At 34.4% G+C, this 17,976-nt stretch overlaps 1 protein-coding gene across 1 annotated transcript in view; it reads right to left on the reverse strand.

The window, feature by feature from the left end:
• Positions 1–9,400: 9,400 nt before the first annotated feature.
• LOC128991743 (division abnormally delayed protein) overlaps positions 9,401–17,976 on the reverse strand; it is a 164,025-nt gene continuing 155,449 nt past the window's right edge. The window contains exons 5-7 of the mRNA XM_054414900.1: positions 14,057–14,183; positions 13,050–13,221; positions 9,401–12,452 (exon numbers count right to left, since the gene is read on the reverse strand). Of these exons, the coding sequence (XP_054270875.1) occupies positions 12,313–12,452; positions 13,050–13,221; positions 14,057–14,183 (439 nt within the window). The 3' untranslated portion in view covers positions 9,401–12,312. The remainder of the gene's footprint in view (positions 12,453–13,049; positions 13,222–14,056; positions 14,184–17,976) is intronic.

Below are 17,976 nucleotides of genomic sequence, written 5' to 3' on the forward strand. Positions count from 1 at the left end.
GTTTCAATTAAACAAGTTGGTTCTGAATTCTTTTTGTCTATGGTTCTATGATGTTCAATAGCATTAAAGTTACAAGGATTACCAACAGGGTGCAGCACTATTATTTCTTTTACATTTATGACAACAGCTAATTTGCAACCAAAAACCTGGAGGCGAGTTAGCGTAGTGAACGAGCTCCAATCTAAAGGTGAGTGAGCGTAGCGAACGAACTTCAACCTAAAGGTGAGTGAGCGTAGCGAACGAACTTCAACCTAAAGGTGAGTGAGCGTAGCGAACGAACTTCAACCAGGACGTGATTGAGCCATGCGAACGAGATCATCTTGAAAATTAAGAAGTTAAACGGGGCAAAGCCCGCGGGTTACAGCTAGTAAAAAATAATTTAGAATCACAATTGGTAATGTTTCAGATCACAGTCTTAATATGTTAACCATACCAAGATTGAGACGTTGAAAACAAAAACTAACTTAAAACTCACAACAGTCTCTGGATAAAAATATAAACAGGGTAAATTTTACTTCCCAAAACTATTGTAAAATAAGATTGATTTAATCCAAGTTTTTGGTAACAAGTTAGAATGACTTAATACTTAATGTAGAAATTTATCATTCAGGATATGTAACAATAGGATTTTGCAAATAAGGGAATCCTTAAGAATAATTATTCTACCCTTAGAATATTGGTTCAATTCGTCTTTCAGTTGTTTAGAATTTGTTTTTGCATTAATCATAAATGCTATTAAATAGATCTGATGCTTTACCAACGCCTGCAATAATATCGAAGCGACTTACCGTACATTACTGTCATGGATATTGTATACTTCTAGTTGCAGGTGCTACAACCATTCATAGTTACATTCTAATTCCGTGAATTTTAAAATACCCAATAATAAGGATTCAAACATTCATTATTTCATAGCTTATGTTTGAGGCACTGTATTTTCACAAATGGGGGATTCCCCTACACCATTGAGTTCTATACATTTATGGCTTCAGTTTTGTATAGGCTCTAAGACTACAAATTTTGGCTGACTTGTAAAAACTATATTTTTTGTTACTCGCCTACTTCGGAAATAATATGTTTTGACAGAATATTTTGAAGCAACAAACATTATACGGTATATTACTCTTTAAAACATTATCGTTTTACACTTATTGCTTACTGTACTAATTTATTCAAAGTACCAAATGGGAAAAGTGTCTATCCTTTTATCCTACTAATATTATAAATGAGAAAGTTTGGATGTATGGATGTATGGATGGATGTATGGATGTATGGATGTATGTTTGTGACAAGTGAACGCGAAAAATACTGGTCGGATTGGGCTGAAATTTGGCATGATGATAGCTCACATTCCCGATTAACATATAGGCATATTCTTATTTCAAAAATCCTTTCGGGCTCCGCCCCAGTGGCTCTGGAGTTTCCCATGTTAACCTTATGAGAAATGAAATTATTGAATCTTAACAGCTGTTTCAATTAAACAAGTTGGTTCTGTTCTGTGATGTTCAATAGCATTAAAGTTACAAAAATTACCAACAGGGTGCAGCACTATTATTTCTTTTACATTTATGACAACAGCTAATTTGCAACCAAAAGGTGAGTGAGTGTAGCGAACGAACTTCAACCTGGATGCGAGTTAGCGTAGCGAACGAGCTCCAACCTAAAGGTGAGTGAGCGTAGCGAACAAGCTTCAACCAGGACGTGATTGAGCCATGCGAACGAGATAATCTTGAAAATTAAGAAGTTAAACGGGGCAAAGCCCGCGGGTTACAGCTAGTATAATAATATGTGCTTGTTTGGAGATTGTGATCATACAATTTTGAAATTTTTAATGAATTCCCCTATTGGGAAGTAGCTATTGTAGGTGGCATGGTAAGACCTGGAGTTGGAACCGGTTTACTTTTTATTACTTTTGATGTCCCTAGAGGCCAAAAACACCATTCGTTAAAATTGTTATATATATGTAGGCCTATACCGATATGTCCGTGAATGCGATAACTTGAATTTTTGTCAGATTTTGATGAAATTTGGTTTGAATGTGTAAGCATGAATGAGTTCGCAAACCAGCATGATCGAACCATGGGAACGGGGTTTTAGGGAGGGTTTTATGGGATAAAAATTGATTTTTCTAATTTTTGACCCTCAAATCACAAAATTTCCCAATTTCTCTCTAGACCATTTTAAAGAGTTTAAAAAACAAATAATTAAGTAAAGCAAAGTGTTTTTTGTACCGTTATTGGTTAAAGAGAAAGTGTAAAAGTTACAATTTGTTGTGTTGACTACAACATTTTACAATATTCTCCAGAAGAATAACATGGGAATTTTAAATTCTAACTTTTACACTTTCTCTTTAACCAATAACGGTTACAACAACAAAACAAGCAAACTATTGCTCGTTTAATAGAAATATTTTTATCAAACTCGCCAAATTTATTTATTTTATACTAAGGAACTAATATTTTACTAAAACCAAACTTCATTAGCCTCCCTCTGTAGCAGCATACCTTGGTACTCGTTAAACCTAATGTTATTTAAATAGATTTAATTTAAAATAAATTCAGGGACATGGAAATTTGCTTAGTCTACAGGTTTCCTATGGCGGGGGTATATTTATAATTGGCTTGTCAGATTTAAATTAAAGTAAGTGATTTGTATTCCATAACCAACAAATCTTTAGGTAAACATTTTAAAATCCACTCACATCACATCTCACATCTCATAGATTGTAGTTGCTATAGGCAAAATTAAAATACAACAAAGAACTATATGTATCCATAGAGACAACTCATTTTATGGAGAGATATCTTACAAGTGGCATCAATATAAATTTACTCTTTGTTGAATATTTTTGAGCAGTAATCAAGCAATGTCCATGATTCGTATTATGGTGGGTTTTGCAGGTGTGGCTGTGGGTTTCACCATTGGTTGGATTTTGGAGCAGGTATTCGGGCGTCCACCTCCACCAGCTCCTTTCCTCGGATACCTGCTCCAATAGATGGCACGACCTTCCTCCCACCCCCAACAACATCTGGGGGTGAAGGAGCTGCAGGGGAAGGAAAAACGGAGCAGAAATCAGAATAATGCAGCAAAAAACCAAGAGAGCACCATGGATAGATCTTGACTGAACTTACTGCTTAGTGCTTAGAGGCGACCAACAGCTTACAGAGAACACATTCAGCAATCAGAACAAAGTACTGAAGAACATCATGAAACAACAGCGGAATAGAGAAATCACGCAAGAACTTCGACTCTTCTTACTTTTATCTACCTGAAAAAAACAGTCAAATGACCCAGCCCTACCCAACCTTGACAACAAATACCCAACCTTGACAACAAATTCCCAACCTTGACAACAAATACCCAACCTTGACAACAAATACCCAACCTTGACAACAAATGCCCAACCTTGACAACAAATGCCCAACCTTGACAACAAATACCCAACCTTGACCGAACACAACCTATCACGAGCCAAAGCAAAGGAACCTTACGAAGTTTTCAAATGGAATTGTAAGACGTAGGTATCAAGAAACACCTGACTTTGGAGATCCTGGAGTATCAACTATGAAAAATTGTCCAATAAACATTGTTTTCTATTGGATATTTTGAATTATCTATATATTAATAAGCCTAAGTAGTAAGGACCACAGTAAAGGTTTTAGTAATACGACACAAGGTGTGATGGAAATGTGTATAAAAAGCTAGAAAAACATTTGAGTGTTTGCAATCAAGATAAAGTTTATGAAAGGTCTTAAATAGGCTACAAATTTAGATAACCCCAGGAAACAAACCAGTTCAGGAGAACCTGGGTTAAAGAATGATTTTTTTTTTAAAGAGGTTGGCGGCCTCTTTTAACCTTGCACTAGTGTACCTGTTGCTCAAATTTGAGCAATTGCGAGTTTCTACGCCCAGCCGTTCTCTCAAAATAGCTGTGACAAAGAAAAACAGTTTCAAATTAATATATAGATGCTATTAAATAGGTATTTTCACAATAAATTCATGAAATTATGTAAAGAATGACTGAATAGTTTTAAATCAAAAACCGTCGATAAAAACAACTAAATTAAATTAACCAGTGTTTGCACAAATAAGCATTATTTCTCGAGACAAAAAGGTAAAAGATTACCATTGGTTGCGTTTATTGACAAACGGGTAATCCTGCAAATGTTACTTTAACCTGCTAATGGAGCTATTTCGCTAATGGGCCTTATGGGATTCTATTTAACAAAGCTGCATTAACACTGTTACATTTTCTGAAAGCAATTTCTGTGGCAACAAAAGACTTAGTTACAACAATAGCCTCCAAACAGTTTATAGAGGTTTGGAAATTGTACAAGCATACGGCAAACTGGTTTTCCTTAAACGTTTTTAAATCTATATTTTTGAAATCTTTTACATATTTACTTAACTCCTCTATTGAAAGTTTATAAGAATAAATAACTTATATTGTTAACATTTTACTGTTGTCTATTCTTATACCTAATTTGTTGTTTCAAGGCTTATACATTATTGTTAAACCTCCCATCATCTCTACTGAACCTTCATAATTGAGTCCCTGAGACCCATAGTAGTGGTACAAGTTTACAAGTTACAAGTTGTACAAGTTACTAACCTAATTTTGAAAAACAGAAGTGTTTTGTAGATATCTTACCATAAATCACAAAATGCATTAAAAGTTTGTTTGTATTCATCTGTATTATTTAATATTGTATACAACATTTATTTCAGATTAGAGGACATATTTTATACGGGGTGGTTCTGTAGGGGTTGAAATGTTTAGTAGATATCTTACCATAAATCCATAAAATTATTTTAAAGTTTGTTAGTACCGGTAACTAATAACCGGGTTATTTAGTGTATACAACTTTTTATTTCAGATTAGAGGAAATATTTGTATGGGGTGGTTCTGTAGGTCTGAAATTACTTCTACCCTGTCTTGGCGACATTTTCATGCAACTGCTAGTTAAATGAGTAAAATATTTTTATAAATTGATAAAAAATTTAACCTTTATTGACTTCAATTTAAATATAATTAAGTTACACCAACTGTAGGCTTTATAAGCTTATTCATCTTCGTCTTCCTCATCATCTTCTGAGCCTGATACCTCATCTGTGGCAGGTGGTGTATCAACAATGTTGTTGTAGAACACATGTTTGACGGGAGGTATGTTGGGCAGCACATTTAAAAAATGCTCTTACTACAATTGTAAGGTAAAATAGCTATTACATCACTAAGGAACTCGAGGACTCAATTGTCATAAACGGTGTGTTTTTTAGCAGAATTCCCATTTATGGAACAAGCTATTACCTTAGGTTTTATGGTAAGACCTAGCCCCGTGACCAATTGATTTTTTTATGTCCTAAGAGTCCAAAAACATTAGCCTATCTGTTGAATAAAAATAATATCTGTTCATACTTATGTGTTAATTAACACGATAACTCAAGAAAAAAAATCATTCAGTTTTGATGGAGTAAAAATGTGTAAACTTTTATTATTCTAACAAGTTTGCGTGACCAGACTTTAGGAACAGTATTTGATGGGGTGGTTTGTGGGTTGATAATGGATTATTCTGATTTTCGACCCTCAAACCATTACGTTTAACATTTTCTTATAAACCATTTTGTAGACTTTCAGGGTTGAATAAAATACATGAACTATTAAGATTAGTAAGGTAAAATTATTTTAATATAATAAAACTCATAATAGGTAACAAAACTATAAAACAAAAACAATAATAATCAGGATAAAGTCAGCTACAATTTAAACAAGTTTAAACATATAGAACTTCTTCCTACCAAGTTTACGCTTCTTCAATCAAACATGTATTTCCACCCAACTGTTTAAGTATGGTTCCAATTTCCATTTTACAGCATATTTCCCATATACGACATATTTTTCACAGGGTGCAAATTCCCCGAGATCACGGGGCATCATTATCGTCACCTGCGACCGAGCGAAAGTTTTGAACACTTCCGGCAATACGTTGACATTATCCACCATTATATTCACTCGCAATCATGTGACTCATCAAAAAATTGTTCTAAAAGAATTGTTTTTTTTTTTACTAAAGGCTACAGCCTAAGGGTTCCTTTTGGTTATTTTAAATCTGGCACTGGGAATTTTCTAGGCCAATCCGCCCACTATCATAGCATGTATGTATTTCCATAAGGCCTTTTCACACCGGCGTACTGGACGTACTGTACGTTTGGTACGGCCAGTTCGTACAGTACGCGGTCCTTTCACACCGCACAGAAACTTCCAAAACGTACACTTGTTCGTTTGCAGTCAGACAAGTAACACTGGCTGAGCACGTGGTTTTGGTGTGACCACTGCGCATGCGCGAGCTCGCGTACGCCTCGTACGATTTAGAAAAATCGCTCTCTGAGCGATTCTCACAAAACCATCGCGTACGTACTGTACGTACAGTACGTTCTGTACGAGCGGTGTGAACGAGCCCATATGATAACATGGACAGCGATTTGTTGAAAAAAAAACGTACCAAACGTACAGTACGTCCAGTACGCCGGTGTGAAAAGGCCTATAGCATGTATTGTTCTTCCAATATTAAGTAGATATGTTAGTAAAAAAAACCTCTTCAATAAGAGGTTTCAAACAACACAATTTTATGTCTTGTTTTTGTCACACAATGATCTGACACAATAAACACACTTTCCACATCTAAATGAAATTTTGAATTAATTCTAAAATCTAGAAAGATCTCTTATTTGGATGTTGGTGGTCACAAGAGAGAAAAGAATTTATTTATAAAAATAAATACCTCTGCCTTAAAAAATAAGGTTGCCAAAGACACAGAAAAATAGTACACATAAAATATTAAAGGATTATACAGCTATAAGACTGATTAATTTTGATGTTTGCCATATAGATGATTTCTCATTATGGTCAATGAACCTCTTAATGTTTCATGAATAATAATTTTCAAAAAGGATCTGTCCAAATCATATTGTTTCCAAAAGTTCACAAACAATTTTGATAATGTTCCTCTAGAACCAATAAACAATCCAATCACCTCAATTTTCGAAATTTTAAAATTTTGCTTGAAATATTCAAAGGTAGAATCATAAATTTTTTTCTTTTCTTCATTTACTTCGTTAGCTTGATTTATGTTTATTTCAAATCTAATTGTAGGATCGAGAATTATGCCTTTGTTAGTTTCTCTTTCGATCAATAAAATATCAACTCTTCTGGTGCTTCCGTTAGAAGAAAGACAGTGTACTTCTTCTTGCACTTCCCATGTATTATACCTTTTTCGGAAGGCATTTGCTATGATACTTCTTATTTTGTGGTGCCTTGTGTTTCTTAGAAGTTCACCAAACGGACAGAAGCCAAGGGCATGTGCAAGGGTTTCAATCTCACCACAGGCATGCCTGCAGCGGTTATTGCCCTGACTTCTGCCGTGGAGAACACGCACTGGCACCACATTTGCAATCATTTTTATACTGTCTTTCCACTCAGATTCTGACAAGCCTTCTTTATTAATAATACTTTTATTTCCCGGAGTATAGTCCTTGAAAAGTTCAACACCTTTACCCTTTTGTTTCAAGCTTTTCCAATTTTCAAACTCTTTTTCTCTTAAGTCATTTCTTAATTTTTGGGTATTTATTGTTTGATTACGATCAATTTCTTCTAGGTGTAATTTTTTTAAACAAATTGTTTCTATCCGTTTAAATTTGTCTTCATTTACTGTATAACAATTTTTAACCCGTCTGAGTATTTGTATAGAATTAAGTTGTTGAATATATGCTTCCCATTGAGCCTTGATTAATCCAAGTCCTTTAATTTTTTTGGGCTATATAACATAAAATCTGGAGTGTCAGTTGGTAAGCTTAATATTTCTTTAACACTACTTTTAACCAGTTTGTCCAAGTCAGTTAAAAATGTTACTGGTAATTTATGGAGTGGAGCATTTTGAAATGGATATATTAACGTTGGCCATATACATTGATTAATTATATTAAACTTTTGGCTTGACAAAAGTAATGTAGTCGATGTTAGTCTTTCTAATTGGGATTTGAATTGTTTGATTATTCTTTCTTTATTAAAAACGATCCCTTGGGAAAAGTTAACACCTAAATACTTTATGTTTTCACTATCTGAAATACTTTTTATGAATAAGTTTTCATCTAACCAGATATTACTTTCAACTAGAAGCCCTTTTTCAATCACGATAGACTGACATTTGTTGGGGTTTATTTCTAGTCCGATCGAATTAAGTAAATTAATGGCCATTGAAGTAAGGGTTGCAACACTTTGTTTGTCTTTTCCAATAATAACTAAATCATCAGCAAATCCCATTATGGTTAGTCTATCTGAATCCGGCAGAAGTTCGTATCCGTAAGCCATTTGAACTTCTTTTTCACTTAGTTCATTTAAAATGAAATCTGTGCACAAATTATACAGCGTAGGGGATAAAGGTGCTCCTTGTAGTAACCCTCGTTTGAAGGGAATCACTTTTGTTTTACTTCCACCAGTTTCAATAATAGTTTGGTTGTCTAACTGAAGATTTGCTATCAAAGTTTTTAACTTCCTAGGAATGTCATGTGATTCTAGCGTTTTAACTAGGTGTTCGTGCCCAACACAATCATAAGCTTTGTTAATATCTAGAAAAACCAATGAAACATCTTTTTCCTCTGTCTTAGTTTTTGTTAATCTGTAATCTCTATTTATTGTAAACATACTGTAAATCTCTATTTAAAAATCGTAAGAATTCTAACAAGTTTTTCTTTTCTACTATTTTTTTTTTTGTATCCCAGACCCAAGCAGTCTGTAAGCAGTGGTATAGTTCGGCAGGAGCGGGTTCCCACTCTGCTTTTTTCAAAATTCCTATGTTACCTATGGTGACCTGGGTTTTTCCAAAATACTGACAGTGGCACTGAAAAATGTACAACTACACCACTGTCTATTTGAGCTACAGGGCCGTCCGAAGGGGGGGGGGGCGCCGTGGCTAAGGGGGCGCCGTGGCTGAGGGGGCGCCGTGGCTGAGGGGGCGCCGCGCAGCAGCTATTTGTATTAACATAGTATTAAAATATGCGAATGTGACTATTACTGCTGGGGGGGAGGGGGCGCCACAACCACATTTGCTCCGGGCGCCGCTAACCCTAGGGACGGCCCTGTTGAGCTAGAGCCATAGCAATTCATAGCAAGTCAACGGGTTTGTTGAAATGGAAATATTTACACTTATTCTAGTTATTATTTTAGTTTTGGTATCATTCGTATGTGTGTACCTTTTGGTTTCATGAATTAGAGTGAACAATTAATTATTAAAACCTACAAAGCAAGATCTGACGACTAGTTTAATCAGGTGTGCACCTGATTATTTGATTATTTTCATTCCACATTCAATACCTATAGAAAAACAAGGTATAGGAAGCAACAGTATATTTTTAAAAACTTGTTTATTTTCTCTATTTCTCTAATTATTAAGACAGATGCAATTGATGTACTTAGTGAGGTTAAATCAGCAAGCTTTTATACTATTTCTTTATACATGTTATTTTGTAGGCAGTGGCTAAAACATAAATCGAGTTAACAAATAACTGCTTAAAACAGCTTCTAAAACTAAGTAGAATCAAATAATTCCTAATTTTTATAATAATTATTACTAAAGACTAGTTATGTAGTATATAAAATTATATTTAAAAATACACTCTCGAAATATGAGGTCAAAATAATTATGACTTAAAGTAATTTAACAATATTTAAGGCTCGTTTGAACAAATAAAATATTTTGAAACTAGCATCTAAATGGTTAACTAATCTCATCTTGTATTTAACTGATTGTTTTCAATATCCTATTTATAAATAATCAATAAATGTTGTCTATAGCTAGATTGCAGGGTATCTGTACAATTTACAATTTCAAACTATTTTAAACTCTGAATAAACTAATATGACTAAGTTAACGTCAATCTTAAATATTCTCAATGATTCCACCAACAAGATCCTCTGGCCAAAATATTATTTTCTAAATAAATTACTCTTCTATTGAGAGCAAATCAACATATCACAGCTCTGCCACAATGACAGCTAACATTTTACTCTGAAATAAATACTAAACAAAGAGTGCTATGTTAGTATCAATAAAATATTACTATTCAACAACAGCAACTTTGAAACGTTGACAGTCCATGCTTAAAATGACCTTTGTTTCTCTATGGACTATAGACATATTCTCTTTTACAAAAAAATAGATTTTCTAGACACTAATTTTACCAGAAACAAAATTTATTATGCAATTCTCTAAGTTCAGTATTCTCTCTTGTGCTTGAACTTTATTTTCTAAAAACAAAATATCAGTTTTGTTATAGCCAACAAACAAATTTAAAAAGAATTTAAATTGAGGAAAAATTTCAAAGCACCCTTTGATAATTTACAAAAAATAATGTAGGTATTTACAAATTTTCCATAAGCTGTTATTCACAGAGCTAATTTTTCACAAAAATGTATTATCTAACTAAAAGAACAAAAATCTAAATAAAATGACAAAACTATTTACATTTACAAACACACATTCACAACTTTCAAACTTGCAATCACAGACAATAACAAAATTATTTGTGTAAAAAGTGTCATAGAATTATTGACTGAGAGAAGCGATACAATTATTGTGCAAAAAATAAAAATGCATTCTTCCTTTTAGAGAGTTCGGAATTAAATCAGGTTTGGTCCCTTGTAAAAAAACCAAATTAACATATTTAAATCTGGAAAAATGTGAACCTTTCAACTGATTGAGGGAGCGCTCTACCTCTTTGTGAATAAGTTAATGTAAATAAGCTTACTGTGATAAGCTTGTTCCAAAAGTGAATAAAAAAATTTAAACTTTTATTGGGTTTTAAATTTTGTTTATTAGGCTAAAAGATTAATATATAAAAGGAGTTATTGGTTTTTAGACATATGTTTTGTATAGGAATGATTAATTTGAGACCAAATATAAAATTCTCTTAAGCATATGCAAATGATAAAAAATCTGCATTCAAAGCTGATTAGTTTCATTTGAAGAAATATTTATCAATTTCACAAAGCATTAGGCCCTTCTCCTACTAGTCAGTCATTTAAAATCATGCAATTCACAATTTGTAAATAGAGCGTTCTCTCAAAGGATCGTGAATGATAAAAACTGCTTTCAAAGCAAAACCATCAGGTGAAACTGCACTTGGTGCGACAATACAAATACTTTGTACATTACAACTAAACACTCGCAAACCAAACAAACACACGGCCACAGCAGATGCCGGCAAAGTCAGTCAGGCTGCATGGCACCAACGTGGCGTGGGGCGACACTACACGGCTATATGTACAAAGTGGAGACTACGTCGGAGTATAAAAATGGAAAAATCTTATTCACAAACATGACTTGAAAACAGTGAAGAAAGGATCGCCAAATTGTAATAAACTTATTGGTAAACTAAACAAAAGAGAATCAGAAGGTCGGGTCGTGCTTTGAGCATCAGACGGGTAGGTAGGAACATTCGAGTCACCCCACAGTTAAGCGTTAAAAACTATTTACAAATTGATGTCGCTATGTTGTAACAAAATTAAACAGTGTTACCGTTTTTTTACATTAACAATTTGTGTAACTTAATTTTAAATAAATTAAAAACTATCACAGACAGCTGTGAAAAGTATTTGTTCGTTTATGAAAGTATACATAAATCATTAAAGGCAAGATAATTTAAATTAAATGCCAAAATACAAGAGAAAGCAAAGAATTTTCACACAGAATTAAGCTTGGATGAAGCTGGTAATGTACATTTTTTAATTAAATTTCATAGGTTTTTTTTATTTAGATTTCATGCCAAGCATAACCATTATATTAATGCATACTGTATTGCTTAGTATAGATAAACATTTGCTTTCTTAACTCGGCTGTTCAAGATTACAAGGTGCATACGTGAAAGCCTAACCCTATAATCAATTATGCAAATCAACAGAAATACTTGATAGTTCGTACAATTAATTAATCAAATATTACGTTTGAAGTATATTGTTTAGAAATACTCCCTACTTAATCTCAACTAACAGTTATGTTATTGCATATTCAGTCTTTATATTGCTTCCAATTTTAATGTAATTACATGAAGCTTTATATATTTTATCCAGCACATTGACTTGTCAACACGAGTAATAAAAAAAAAAACTTTAAGTTTATATCAGGAACAATAAATAAAATTTTTCTACAAACTCTTTGCTTTGACACATTGATAGCCTTTTCAAAGCTTTTCATATATGAAAAACTTTTCAGTAAATTCTTTGCTTTCCGTTGCTTTAACTAATTAGTTATTGCCGATCGCTCAGTGCCACCTGGTGAAGGGGAGTAGAAGCACAGCTAGTGAGAGAGTCAGCAGGTAGACAGCGCTAGCAGATGACGCAGCTCCACTCGTCTTGTCATGAGGTATCTTGGGACTGGTGTTGACTGGTGAGTCTGAATCAACTGAAACACACCAGAAACAGTTTAACATCAGTTTAACACAGGGAATGAAATCAATACAGGCAGAATGCATATAATTTGGAAGACACACCAATCTAGAATTACTGGGGGTGATCAGGTGATATGCAAGGCAATACACTTATTTCAGTACAGCCTCCATCATCTGACAGACTTCTAGCTTACAGACATCTGATGGACGTTTATAGCTTCTATTTAAAATGTATGGTGGTGTGCAGCACACAAAATAAAGGAAAAGTACAGTTAGAGGTGCAAAAGAAGTTGTTTTAAAATGTTTCATCATGCCTTGAGACCCAAACCCCCCATTGGATTGACTCACTAAGGACTTTTCACAATAATCTTTTTCAGAATGTGTTTGGCCAATTGTCTTCCAACAAAACACCGAAATGGGTTGAAGGTGTAGGATTGAAATGCCATAGAATCTCTTTGAGGCTAAGGATCAAATAGCTAAACAGAGACTATTGCCACCAACCAGTCCATGATGCAGTAAAACACTACTTTTGGCTTAGCTCAAACCATGTACAGTTTTGATTTTAATAACTAGGTTTTTAGCTAGACACTATGTTACCATGCTGTATTTACCTTCGATGGGTCTATCCCCAGAGCCTGAGCCCTCCTCATTCCAAGGTTCTCTTGCTGGGTCATCATCCTCTGCGTCCCAGTGAGGCGAGTGACCACTGCCGCTGCCTTCCTCTCCTCGGACAAACGAGTCACTCATCAGCTGATTTGTCTGACTCAGCTGACTCAGTACCACCTAGAAGAGTACAAATGTCAAAATACCAACATTTTATAAAAATCAATTTTTAAATTTGTTTCAACTGAGGTAATTTTTTTCTGAGGTCCAAGCATTTGGTGGAATTGTAATTACTGTACCCTATCAAACTTATAGTGCCAAATATTTAGCCAAATATACAGCTAGTTAATCCTCATGTAATTACAGTAGACTCCCTCTCATTCAGATCAGTTTTTTAAGCTTTGAAGTTCATACGGCCTCTTGTGTATGACTCGCAGATTCCCTCACAAGAAAGAGCCTTGCCAGTTAATTAATATCTACATAGATAAACAAGAACTTGTTTGTGCAGCACAAATGTTATTGCTGTAATCATTTTTGGTTTAGTATAGCTGAGTAGTTTACAAATTTTGCACACATTATGCGTGGGTTTCTTACGTGTCTATTCCTTTTTGTACTTAATTCTGACAGCTGAAATCTTTTTCGGCTCAGGAAAGGGTTTGGCCTCAAGATGTCTAAACGAAAGTATACTGCATTGAGGATTTTTGGTCTATTTTACTATCGATTAACTATGTAAATCGAGTCTTATATATAATTCAAAACAAAAACTTATCCTTTTGAATACTGAGGGTAAATGTTAAAATTGTGTCCGTTAAAATATTCAACAGAATTGTCTCATTGAAATGGGATAATCCACTAAAAGCTACAAGCAATTACAGTGGAGGATTGATTAGTTTGTTATTCTGTAAACAGTTTGATGCAAAGTGGCATTTGGTTGAATATACAATTTAGTAAGTAGTAGTGATTTAGTATGCTAAACGAATGCTGATACTAAGAGAATGTTTTGACATAAATGTACCTGTCTCATATGCCTCAGCCTGTCACTAAGTTGGCCAATCTTAGGGTCAGGTTCCGACTCTGTCCAGGTCAACTCTGGGTTGTACTTCTGCGCATCTACGCCAGGCCTCACCAGGGTCTTGGTGTACCTGCAAAAGTCACATCCATTAACAACTCAATATTCATTCATATTGCATATTGAGTGGCAAACATTCTATGGCTTAAGTTTCGCATCCGTTGGAACATATCATCTTCAAGGTTTCGAGGCACATCTGACAGTAGTTGTTGAACTATAGTTAGCCCCAAAGATGGTTTGCTACAACGCATCTCCAGTATTTTTACCAGTTCAACTGTTCGTCAAGATTGGACAGTCTACTTAGATCAAGGAAGCACATCTTAAGGGCTTAAGGAAGCATAGTTTAAGATAAGTGTGTACACTTTTAATAATATCAGATTTTGAAATGAAATAATATTACATTAAATTAAATTAAAAACTAGTTAGAGATAAGATTATATTATAAACTAATCTCCAACTAGTTTTGTGTTTAATAGATGGTTATATTGCTATAGTTCGGCCGCTTAGAAATCGACCTCCTCCAGCATTGGTTTAGCATTAGCGCGCAGGTCGTTTTCTAAGCGGCCGAACTATAGAAGAAACTTTAGGAGAATAATTAATCACATTGAAACAAGACAGTTTGTTATTCTGTAATTACAACCACAGTTGAACATATGGTCAAAATCTAAGTTGGAAAAGTTAATTTAGGCTTGAATGAAAACTTAATATTAAACTACAGACAATGTGATATATTGTGCCAGTGGTTAGTACCTAATTAAATTGCGATCACAAAAAATGTTTGAAAAAACATATGCACCTAAGTTGACAGCTGAATACACCACAAAGAGCATATTACTTCATTAGTTGGTTTCCTCCTCCTCATTGAAAGAAATTCAATATAGTTTAAAATTATGATTGAGAAACTAAATTATAGTTCTAAATCGTTTTATAACCATGCAATGTTATACAATACATACAGACACTCATACACACTCTAAAATAATACTTCAAAATTCCTCTAAAACACAAATCACAAAAAAATATTTCATTTAATATTTTCCTTCAATTAAATTGTAATGAAATGTAAAAAAATTGACGTACAACATATTCTGCAAAAAACTGATTGTACAATCATAAATACAATATCTAGAAAGCATCAAGAGGCGCAAACAATGAATAATTGTGCATTGAGAGTTTTGAGGCAGCTTGACAGGAGATTCTGTCGCAAGATTGACTCAGAATGGAGGCCACCGAATGTCAGATTATATGATTTGTGAGAACATCGATTTAACACCACAATACTTGTAATCTTCCCTGACATCCTGTCAATATAACAGATGTCGCTGTGCAAAATATTCTTTACAAATTGTAAAATATTCTTTTAATGTTTGCAGTTAAAAGATTAAACCTGACTTAACAGTGTTACCGGAATTGAATGATTAGTTGTCGGATTTAAGTTATTTGTGTGTTACTTACATTTTGTTATTAACATTCAATTTGTTAAAATAAAAGCCGTTGCAGCACAAAATCTTTTTGTATTTTTTTTTAAATTGGAATTTGTTTACTTCAAAAAATAAAATTAAAAATGTCAATTTTAATGACAATGGATTAACCGTGTTTCCAGTATTTCTTTATTTAAAGTAATCTAATTAGTTTGTAAACTTCAACTGTTAACTTTTTTAGTTTCGTGGGCATTTTGGATGAAAGAATGAAAAAAACCATAACGGAAAATCTGTCCAAACCTTTTAAATAGTTTTTAGTAATTCCGACATTATAAGTCTAAAATGCAACTCGAGGCAACACACAGAACTTCGAAGATCATGAAAACGTCATAATATAGGCTTACATATTGAACTGGTTTAGTAAATAGCTACTGTAGTAGAACATCATACTCAAATGATGATTCAGTACACACATCTTCAGCAGTGGTGGTGGGGGGGATAAAAAAACCGATCGTGATAAAAAGCATTGCATCCAGAACAGAACGGAGCCCTGAGGCACGCCTCAGAACAGATGATGACGTCACTGTGACTCACCTATGAGTCATTGGACACACACCTGGTGACCGATCCCTGATATACGATTAAAAAAAACCTAACCATTTTTTTTTTTAACGGAGGAATGATTAAAGGACGAGTCATCATGCACGAATGTGAACTACGTCACAGGGAACACAGTGTGGCCTTGGTTTAAATTGCCAAACGACCTGGGGTTCGGTATAATAAACTATTGTAGAACAGTTCTCAAGTACTACTCATTCAGGACTGACCATTCGTTTATAATTAGACAAAAACTGGGGATCTTGGTGGACATGAAACTACAATTTATGTACATAGCAACTCTTACAATGTATACCTACAGGTAAATGTTTATTAGTTATCGGGAATTTTCTTATGTTCTTCCCTAACATCCTAGGACGCAATGCTCTAGCTCGGAACAATTTAAACCATGACTTCAGGCTAAGTATAGAGGATCGCGGCATTATCACACAGCCAAAGTCATTATAATTTATTATGATTGGCGGTATTTAAACCCGGGATCACGGATACCGAAGTTCCGCGCTTAACCAATAGGTCAGCTCCCTCCTCTAAGAATTTATCATAGGAATCATCCCTCCTTAAAAAAATATATAGGCGTATAAAGATAGATTTTTGCACTTGTTTATAGTCCATAGCCTACATTTTGTGATTTTGTACAACAATGATGGAAAATACACAAAAACACTGTTACATTAAAAAAAGCAATATGAATAAGTGTTTACAGATAAATGAGTAAAAAGTAAAAGCCATTAAACTTACAGATTAAGAAGCATTTTGTAAAGGTTACGCAGGAACAGTTAGTTTCTTGTTAAACGAATTGGAAAAGTTTATCAGTTGCGGACTTGGTAAAGTCGATAAGGACCAGAAATCTAAAAGCAATTAACTGGAGTTGGGAGGTAATCGGCGATTAGTGGTGATTTAACGGAAGCCACAAATAGCGGAACGTTGCGTCTAGCCACGACAACATTGACCTTGGCTTTGCCTTGATAACCGCTATCACATCACTGTACACCATCGGTCAGAATATTTAAGCATAGATTAAACATTGACCTAGTCCCTCCCTTCTATACTTTTCATCCTTATCGATCAGCTGTTAATTTTAAGACATCCTTATTTATGGTTTGTGCGAATAGCATATCATTGTCTACTATCTGTTTTTGTTTAATCCGCTTTAAACGAGTTGATTGTAAACTTTCGCTTTTATCGCATTTGGAACTTTCCAAAGAATAAGATAGCAGTTATAAAATCCAACCTAAAAATGAGAGAGTCAACTTTAAAGCATTCAAACGCCACCAATATGAAACACACATTTTAACGCTCCTTTCGCACTGTACGGGTTTCGCCCGTTTCGCCATCCGGTTGAAAACCGTACAGTTTTATGCCGTGTTTGTTTCTTTCACATTACACGGTTTCTGACCGTACGGCTAAATGCTTTTCCTCGATCCGATCTGATTGTTTTCCTACACTAGGGAAAGAAATACTACTCAAAAACGTATGAGTTGAAAAAAATCCGTTTTCGCTGCGATATGGTGGTTTTATTATTGTTATAAGAACGTTTCATCTACTAAATACCCGTATTAACTATAGGTACATTTTGGATCGGTTGTTTTTTCGGCGCCTTTTAATCAAGCGGAATTAAAAGGTAAATCGACTAAACTTTTCTGCCGTATGAGTACAGATTAGATGTTCTGCCAATGCAGCAGATTGCTTCTTCTGTGTATCGGACCGCAACCAGACACGGTAGTAGTGAGTGTGAGCGACTAGACCTGTAATAAACCCAATGGACGGATCTGTGTGCACTTTTATAATGCAGCCACGCATGTCTCGCAATGATGATAAGATTCTTCA

This window comes from Macrosteles quadrilineatus, unplaced genomic scaffold, assembly GCF_028750875.1.
Source record: "Macrosteles quadrilineatus isolate MER2022 unplaced genomic scaffold, UCM_ALF_1.0 Scaffold_4__1_contigs__length_99947679, whole genome shotgun sequence".
NCBI classification, from domain to species: domain Eukaryota; kingdom Metazoa; phylum Arthropoda; class Insecta; order Hemiptera; family Cicadellidae; genus Macrosteles; species Macrosteles quadrilineatus.